The 9,045-nt window shown below is 34.5% G+C and overlaps 1 protein-coding gene across 1 annotated transcript; it reads left to right on the forward strand.

Annotated features, from left to right (window-relative positions):
* Nucleotides 5,755-8,031, forward strand: LOC107630605 (peptidyl-prolyl cis-trans isomerase CYP28, chloroplastic). Its single transcript, XM_016333797.2, has 2 exons — nucleotides 5,755-6,550; nucleotides 7,719-8,031. Exons 1-2 carry the CDS (start codon nucleotides 5,869-5,871, stop codon nucleotides 7,925-7,927), a joined length of 891 nt encoding a protein of 296 aa, XP_016189283.1. The 5' UTR covers nucleotides 5,755-5,868; the 3' UTR covers nucleotides 7,928-8,031.

The following is a 9,045-nucleotide window of genomic DNA, read 5'->3' on the forward strand; positions in this document are numbered from 1 at the left end:
TATTTTATATATTGAAATTATTACATATGGATACTGATGTGAGTGAATCTGTATTTGGTGATTGTATCGGCCTTATGTATGGCTTGATTTGCCTTGGTTGGTTATGAACGTCTGTTGGTTGAATTGTTGTGTGGTTTTGTGAAACGAAATGCTTTTCAAAGGAATGGTTTTGTTGGGACCCGAACCGGGTGGCAAAGTCCAAGTTTTAGGGGAGATGCTACCGGAATTTCTATAAAATCTGAGTCTTTATTAAAATGTTGTTTGGAAAAATGAAGAGTTAAAGACTTCTACTATTTTATTTGAATTATCAAGAAAAGGATGATTCATGCTTTTGAAATGAATTATTAAAGAGGAAATTGTGATTTAGTCTTGCTTCTTAAGAAAGGTTGTATCTCTTTCAGGAGAAAGTTATTTAGATAAAACTTATGTTTTAAAGCTGTTTTAAATGTGACAAGGGCAATGTCTTTGAATTTGACTTGAGGGTTTCAATTAGAGGATTTTCAATGATTTTGAAAGGACCTGAATGTCTATTGATAAGTTTCATTTTGAAATGTTTTGAGAAAGGTTTTAAGTCCTCTTTGAATTCTGAATTCTTGCAAGACTAAAACAATTTTGAACAGTTGAAACGTTCTAGAATTTATCATGGGGGTTGAAGTTGGTTTTTGCCTAAGTAAAGGAAACGGCTTTGAAAGAAGTAAATGATTACATGACTCGGTTTGGCTTAGATCCTATTTTCCTACTCAAATCGGAAAGCCAATGTTTTAATGATTTTAAATGAATTTGGTGAAGTGAGTTATGTTATTCTCCCCTAAAGACTTGGGACTCTGCTGAGAAACTTTGTTATAAAATCCCATTGTTGGATGAATGATTTTGAATGTTTCAAAATGAATCTTTAACTTTCCATGGTTATGGAGGTTTTGAAAAGAGGATGCCGAGAGTGGCATGGTTTTAAAAGGGGAATTTACCTTGAGTAAAAGTGGCTTATGAGCCTAAGATGATTTGAGAAATGAGATCTTTAAAGCCAAGGCTGAAAAGAGTTGAAACTTGATTTCAAAGTGAAATGAATTGAGAAAATGATTTATGGCTTAAATGCCGATTTCATGAATTTGGTGATTTTGAATGTGGAAGTGCTGTTTTGTTGAGAGCCGGAATGGCTGTGTATGATTATACATATTGATTGGTTCTGGATTGAACCGTGAGCCAGAATGGCTGTGTATGATATGAATATTGGCTGGTTCTGGACTGAACCGTGTGCGGGATGGCTAAGATGGATGTTGATCCATGGATGAGATTGAACGCATGTTTATGCTGAATCATTGATAAATGTGAATGTTACACTTCCACCATCGGAGATGAGGGTTTCCCTGGGAGGAAGCAGTGGCTAGCCACCACGTGCTCCAGGTTGAGACTCGAAGCTCTTGTGACCATATGTCGTAAGTGTGGCCGGGCACTGTGAAAGGCCCGGATGAGCTCGCCCCCATGAATATACACCAGTGAGGGTGTTGGATATGGATCATGATTATGATCAAGTTTATATTGAGTATAACTCAAGTTGGGGATGCGCGACAGAGGGACAGTCCAATGGTTAGCTACCAGGACTTGTCGGGTTGGCTCTATAACCGACAGATGATATCATCAGCCACTAGGGACAGGCATGCATCATATGCATCTATGTGACATTGTTTGGGTGTGCATATTATACTTGGTGTGCCTATGTGATTAATTGCTAATTGTTCTACTTGCAATAACTGTTTGTTTGTACTTGCAACTTCCTATTTGTGTTTGCTACTGGGACTCTGTTGGACTGTGGTGATTGGTTGATAGTTGGATTGCTTGGGCCTAGGGCCGTGGTTGAAATGAGATGAATCGATGGTTGATTTCGGTTTTGTGTTTCTGGTTTGGAATAAAATATGAAAGGCTGTTTTGGTTCAGCATAGATAAACTGTTTTGAAAGGCTTTTGAGTTTTTGAGAATTGAACGGTTCTTCCTTCAAAAAAGATTCTTAGACTTTATTTTTACTGTAAACCGTTGTTTTTGAAAAGGAGGCATAATACGGTTATTAATCACTAGTACGGTTTATCTTCACGTATCCTATTACAGTAATTCCCAAAAACCCTCTACTGAGAATCCTTTCGAGGATGATGTTCTCACCCCCCCTACATTTTTTCCCTTTCAGGATGTGGGCACAGAAGTTACGAAGAGCTTATTTTATTGTTGTTGTGATGCTCTATATTGTTTTAGTTATGGTTTATTGGACCCTCGCCATTATCTTGATATAATCTGTAAGTTGGGAGCGGTATTGCGGTTTAAAGTTTTAAACAGACTCATATTTTAGTATTAAATAGTATAAAAGTCGTCGTAATGTCCGAACTATCAGAGTCGCGCAGCCGGAAGCGTTAACTTTGGTAGTTAGGGTGTGTCGGGTTGGAAGTTGAACCGACAATGTGATATCACAGCCAAATAGGACAAGCATTCATCATCTGCATCTTCTACCTGTTTGCTTACTTTGCTGTCCTGAATTGTTTGGTTAATTGTATAACATGATTATTTGCTTCTTGAATTTCTTGATATACATGTTTATACTTGTGCTTTACTTGCATTGTTATTACTTGTGTTTCCTACTGGGATTGAGGAGGTTTGGAAGGTGGTGGCAATGGGATCGCATAGCAGTTAGGCTGGCGAAGACTGTGGGACAGCGGTATATCTGTTAGTTTAGAAATCCCTTAAGATAGAATTTTCCATTTCATTACGATTTTAATTTTACTTATGTTTTAAGCTTGAATCTCATGATGGATATGAAGCTCTAGGATTGCCTCTAGCATCCCGGAGTCTTATATCTTATATTATTGGGCACTATTACCATACTAAGAACCTCCGGTTCTCATTCCATACTTTGTTGTTGTTTTTCAGATGCAAGTCGTAACCTACCTCAGTGAGTTACGTGATGGTGACAGAGCGAAGGACCTTTATCCCATTTTGGAGTCTTTTGATTACTTTTGTTTTGAATTCTCTCACTTTTGTATTTATATTTGCCTTAGAGGCTTACTTTGAGAGAGATATTCTGTATATTCTGTTTTAACTTTCAAAACCCTGTATGTCTGAATATAACTAGTCAGCCTAAACTCCGCAGGCTGAGGCTAGTTCCTTATGACTATTGTTATCTTGTATCTTTATCTTGTGCCTTAAGTTTGTAACTTTGTGTGAACGTTTTGCGCTTTTGAAACTCTGTTTTTGAGCTTATTTTTTCATCGGACTTCTAGAATTATTGTTTCCTTCTATATATATTAATGTATAAGCTTAGAAATTGTCATAACATTTAATTAACCTTTGCTTTATGGCATGAGGTAAGGCTTAGGGTAAATAGGGTGTTACATCCACTTTAGACATATGCACATCATTTTGAAGCCCCGAATGTTAGCTTTCCAATACCATTGAAACCACTTCATTTGGACCTCTATATCTCAAGTTATGATCAATTTAGCATGAAGAGGTCAGGATTGACAGCTTTGCAAATCCTTAATTTCTTCATGAATTCTTCCACTTTGCATGCTTTTTATCTATTTCTTCAAGTCATTCTTGCCTTCAAAACTTAAATCGCTCAAACAGACATATCAAGGCATCGAATGGGAGAAAAGTAAATTAAAATTGGCAATTCTAAGTATAAAAAACATGTTTTTCACAATTAAGCAGAATTAGAAAGAGATTCACAAAAACATGCAATTTCAAGAAATAAATGCAAGGTATGTTAATAGAATCCACTCTTTTTAAGCAAAAAATAATCGTAAAATATGGATTTATTAGAATCTCACCGAGATTTCCCTTAGTTTTCGCAGAGATTTTGACAAATTTTTAAGAGCTTTTAACAGTAGTTTGAAATAATTGTGTTGCATATTTGAGAAAAAGATAGCAAGCATTTTTCATATTAGAGAGTGCAAAGTGAAACGTTTCGTTTACGTGAATGGAGTGAGTGGAGCACGTGTTTACACACTCTATTTAATGAAGATATTTTTTGTTGGGCCTAGACCAACTTGGTTGGCATGGTTGCCAAAAATACTTGTATGTATAATACAACTGAAATATTTTTTAAAACTAATAATTATTAAGATTAATTATCAAATTAATTCTTTTAGGATGGATCGTTCTTCAAATTTATCTTTACAAATTTTTATCAATCAAATTAATTCTTCAAATATTATAAATTAATTATATTTGTCCTTCTGTCACTACATTAATAATTTTCATTAAACATGGATAATTTGAAATGTTAATTGACAGCAAATATGATACCTGATATATTTAGAGTTTTAGATGCTAACTAAGTGCTTGTTTGGGCGCCATTATTTTGATAAAAAAAGATATTTTTCAATGAAAAAAGATCTTTTTTATTTTTTAATGTGTTTGGCAAATTTCGAGTAATAAAAGTAAAAGCACTGAAAAAATCAGAAAAACATCTTTTTTGAGAAGCTGTAATTTACATCTTTTTTAAAAGATCTTTTTCCTTAAAAAAGATGTTTTTCATGTAATAAATAAACAAAAAAGTACTTTTATATTGTTATATCCAAACATAATTGATAGATAAAAAGATCTTTTTGCATGAGATATCCAAACATAAAATTACTTTTACTTTTCTATAAGATCTTTTAAAAAAGATAACTCGAAAAAAGATCTTTTCTTAGAAGCTCACACAAACAAGTCCTAAATGTATGTATAAAAATCTATCAATTTAGTTTTTTTATCAATTACATAAACTCTAATCTCAATATAACTTATGACTAAATTGATAGATTTTCATAAAATTAGCATTTAATTGAACACGCCAAGTTTTATGGATGCTGCTAGTTAATGTTTCACATCAATTATTAAAGAAAACTATTAGTTGAGTGACATAAAGACAATGTAATTAATTTATAATTTTTAACGGACTAATTGAATTGATAAATTTTTTAGAAAACAAATTTAAAAATAATCATTTTTTATGGATTAATTTGAGCATTAACCCAGAATTATTATTTAAAGAATCAATCCAGCTCTTGTTCATTTTCACGAAAGATAAGGCACTCCTTGATTAAAAAAATGGGGCATTTCTGCCCTCAATATTTTTATTTTAGGATAATATGATTCTTCTGTTAAAAAATCTGTTAAATAATAATAATAATTAGTTTTGTGGAGATTTTTTTTGTAATTTGTAAGGATTTTAAACTCCCACAAACTATTAATAAGTTTATTTTTAAAAAATTCTTTCACCGGTGGTGATAAAATAGAGAAAGACCATTGCTAAAAATAATGTCACAGAAAAAAAAATAATTGCAGTACAAAAAACTTTTAAAAAAAAATAATATCGAATAAAAAATGAAATAAGATAACATTAATGTTGATGATATTTGTATTAGTGATAATTACAATAGAGGAGATAACGATGGTGATAAAGTATAGTTACACAATAAAAATAGTAAAAATAAAAATGATAATGATGAGGATGAAAAAAGTGGTAGTACTAGTTGTCATAGTTAGTTGCCATAATTATATTGTTAAAAAAAATTTGTAAGAATTTAAAACTCCCACAACTTATAAATAAAACTCCCACAAAATTAATTTTTATTACTATTTAATAGATTTCTTCGTATTATTCTAAAATAAAAATATTAACAACGGGGAATTTTTTTTTTTAAATAAAAAACATCTGCCTCTTTGTGAAAATGGATAACATGATTACTCTATTATTTATAAACAAATCCAATTTCAAGAACGGATAATTTTATGAAGCACAGTATAACTGAGTCTCAGAGGTAGACCCCACTGTCATCCTCTAGTTTTCTCCGCCGCATAACTGAACGTCCGAACCCGAACCATGTTCACTTGGTTGCGTCCATGGGCTTCTCTCTAACACCAACCCCTACCTGTCTCCTCCACCACCCCAACCTCACCCGCCGCTCCCTCCTCTTCCTCGCCACCACTACCACCACCCTCTCCGTCCCTCTCGCCCCTACCCTCTCCGCCACCACCACCACACCACCCCAGCCTCCCAACCCCACCATCACCGACCGCATCTTCATGGACTTCAGCCTCTGTCCCAACTACTTCCTCCCCAACCGCACCCTCGGTGACAACCTCTCCACCCTCTGCTCCGACTCCACCCCACTGGGGCGCATCGTCCTGGGCCTCTACGGCAACCTCCTCCCCCTAACCGTCTCAAATTTCAAGTCCATGTGCCTCGGCTCCAACTCCACCGCTTCCTCCTACAAGAACACTCTCGTCCACAAGATCTTTCCTGGACGCTACTTCCTTGCCGGCCGGCAGGGCAGGCCTGACAAGGGCGAGGTCCGCCCACCCCATGACCTCGCCCGTAATACCGAGACTGTCGACTCTAAGGCCTTCTCCCTGATGCACTCACGGCCCGGCGTCGTTTCGCTCTCGCTTTCCGAGAACGACGACGATGACGAGATCAAGCTTGACCCTGGTTACCGCAACGTTGAGTTCCTGATCACCACTGGACCTGGCCCTTGTCCTGACCTTGATTATAAGAACATTGTCTTTGGAACCGTGCTAGAAGGTAAATCAATTTTCCATGCTATGGAATTTGTTGGAATGTTAGTTTGTTATAGTATCAAATTGAACAGAGAGAAAAGGGAGGGGGGAGAAGGAAATACAATTACAAAAAATGAAAATGAAAATGATAAGGCTGATTAGTAGTACTGGTAAGAAGTTCAATAAAACCTCCTCAATTATACTAAGATGTATTTTAAAATCAGTAACTAATATAAAATACATATTGAAATACAAAAGATATATTAAAAATAAATTAAACAACAAATATATTTGTATACAAATATTCGGTGTACACATCATTTATGAAACTCATGTATTCCCTGGTATCCTAACTTTGATACAGAGTGAAACTTGCTTCATATATCTTTTTGACTCATAATGAGTGAAATCAAATCCCTACTTTAATGGTTCTTCTTAGGTAGTCAAATGCTAAGTGTTAGTAAATAAGTATTTCAGTATGCTAAGTGTAGACTGTGTAGTGTGTTAAATGCTTGAACAGGATTGCTTTTCTCTGGTTCTAATAAAAAAATGCTATAACTATAGTTATCAGCAGTTGAGTATGCTATAGGATGTTAATTTGGTATAGCAAAATAAAAGCATGCCTACCAGAAGGAAATTAAATGGTATACAATCTAAATATGTGAAGTCGACTACACCGGTTACAATGTTTCATATGTCAGCCTGAAAGATATTTAGGAAGTGTAAGGATAGAGAAGAATAAATGAGAAAGAGGAATTATCAGAATGGGGGTTTTGGCATAACACATTCAACTTTCCCGTGGTTTTTCCTTATAATTTGTGTACTTGTACATGGAAAAAGAAATTGTTTATAGTCCTGGACTCAATACTATTACGTTGGGTTTACTGGTTGTGGTTAATTTTTACTGACGAGTCGAATTGAACAACTCTAAATTGGTTGGTTGTGTTTACTTTAAGAAACTGTGAATTCTTTCTGCTTCACAAAATCCTTGTTCTTTAGCTTTAAAAAAATTAAGATTTGACCTTTTGTTGTCCATAGTTCTATACAGTGAATGAATGTATTAATCTGATGTCACGATATGAATTGAAGTCTTGTAGTATTTGATCGTTATATAGTCTGGATGCTAAGTTACATGAGTACCATTTTCGGTCGCCCTTACCAAGTGCTCAGTTTGTGTTTGAATCTAATCGCAGGTTTGGACGTTGTCACAGCGATAGCTTCCATTCCGACTTACCAACCATCTGAACGAATTCGCCAGTTTAATGACTTGGCTGAGTTTTTTGGAGATGAAAGGGCTCAGAATGCTCGTGCCACATGGAACAGGCCACTTACAACTGTCTACATTAGTGACTGTGGAGAGCTAAAAGTTACACATCCTCCCCTCTCACCATCTCTTCCATAATTTCTTTTCATGTATATATAATTTCAGATGACTTCATAGAACTGTTGCATGTAAAATCATACTCGAATTCTTTTCAAGGTAATAACACTATTTTTTATTTAAAAGATTCTCTTTTTTATTTTTAATTTTAAAAATTATATTCTCTCCATTTTCTTGTTTTTAACATTACCTGATGTGTCTGAGGAGGGTTTGTGTTCTTTAGAAGAGAATCTCATGCGGGTTTACTGATGAGACTTTCTTAACTTTAAGCATAAATTTTATTCTGATTTCCACAGATTTATTCCCTGGCTTTGTTGAAGTGTGTTGTGAAATCTATATTTTCTTTATTTAGATCACTTGCCTAATTGTCAAAACGCAATTGGCAACATTTATACGCCACTTGACTATTTTGTTGTTACCACATTGTCCTTGCATACACTAGATTGGGCTCTGCATACACTAATTTCAACCTTTTTTTTAGTTTCTTTTTTATCCTTACATTGACGCTCTCTTTTTACCCCTCTTCTTCCTCACATCACTCATCACCACCAGCATCACAACCTTACCTCTCCCCATCAGCTGTCCTTCGTCGGCCACCTTTGCCGAGCACTCTCTGGTGCCATCTTGCTAGCAGCCACACTTTAGTGGTCACTTGCCAAAAAATTTAACAAACTAAAATTAGATTAAACATTCCAATTAAAAAATTTAAAATCTAAGACTACATTTGGAAGAGAGAATTACAGAAACGGAGACAAATTGAAAAATAGAAATTAAATTTTTGTATTATGTTTTATATGAAATGTATATATCTTATTTGGTTTAAGATAAATATAGAAATTAAAACAAATAAAATTATTTAAATACCTTTGTTAATTAGAAAAAAAAAAACAAAATAAACTCTAATTTCTCTTCATCGTCATCACTATCATTAGAGTCAGACTCACGTTTTGAGAACTCAGCTTCACCTCTCTTCCCACAGTCACAAACGACACCCTTTACTCCTTAGAACTTAGTCTCAGTTTTTTGAGAAAAAATTATTAAAAATTCACTATGTTCTCAAAAATTTCAATTTCTTGTGTTTTCTTCTTTTAGAGGTACTAAATAAACTGAAATTTTGTTTTTCAAGACTAAAATTTTAA

This window comes from Arachis ipaensis, chromosome B03 (assembly GCF_000816755.2).
Source record: "Arachis ipaensis cultivar K30076 chromosome B03, Araip1.1, whole genome shotgun sequence".
NCBI classification, from domain to species: Eukaryota; Viridiplantae; Streptophyta; class Magnoliopsida; order Fabales; family Fabaceae; genus Arachis; species Arachis ipaensis.

What these genes read in the sequence shown, in the direction of transcription:
- LOC107630605 (XM_016333797.2), top strand. Translation starts at nt 5,869, where the DNA reads ATGGGCTTCTCTCTAACACCAACCCCTACCTGTCTCCTCCACCACCCC. An exon ending in CTTTGGAACCGTGCTAGAAG is followed by an intron (nt 6,551 to 7,718) that starts GTAAATCAATTT and finishes ATCTAATCGCAG; the next exon opens with GTTTGGACGTTGTCACAGCG.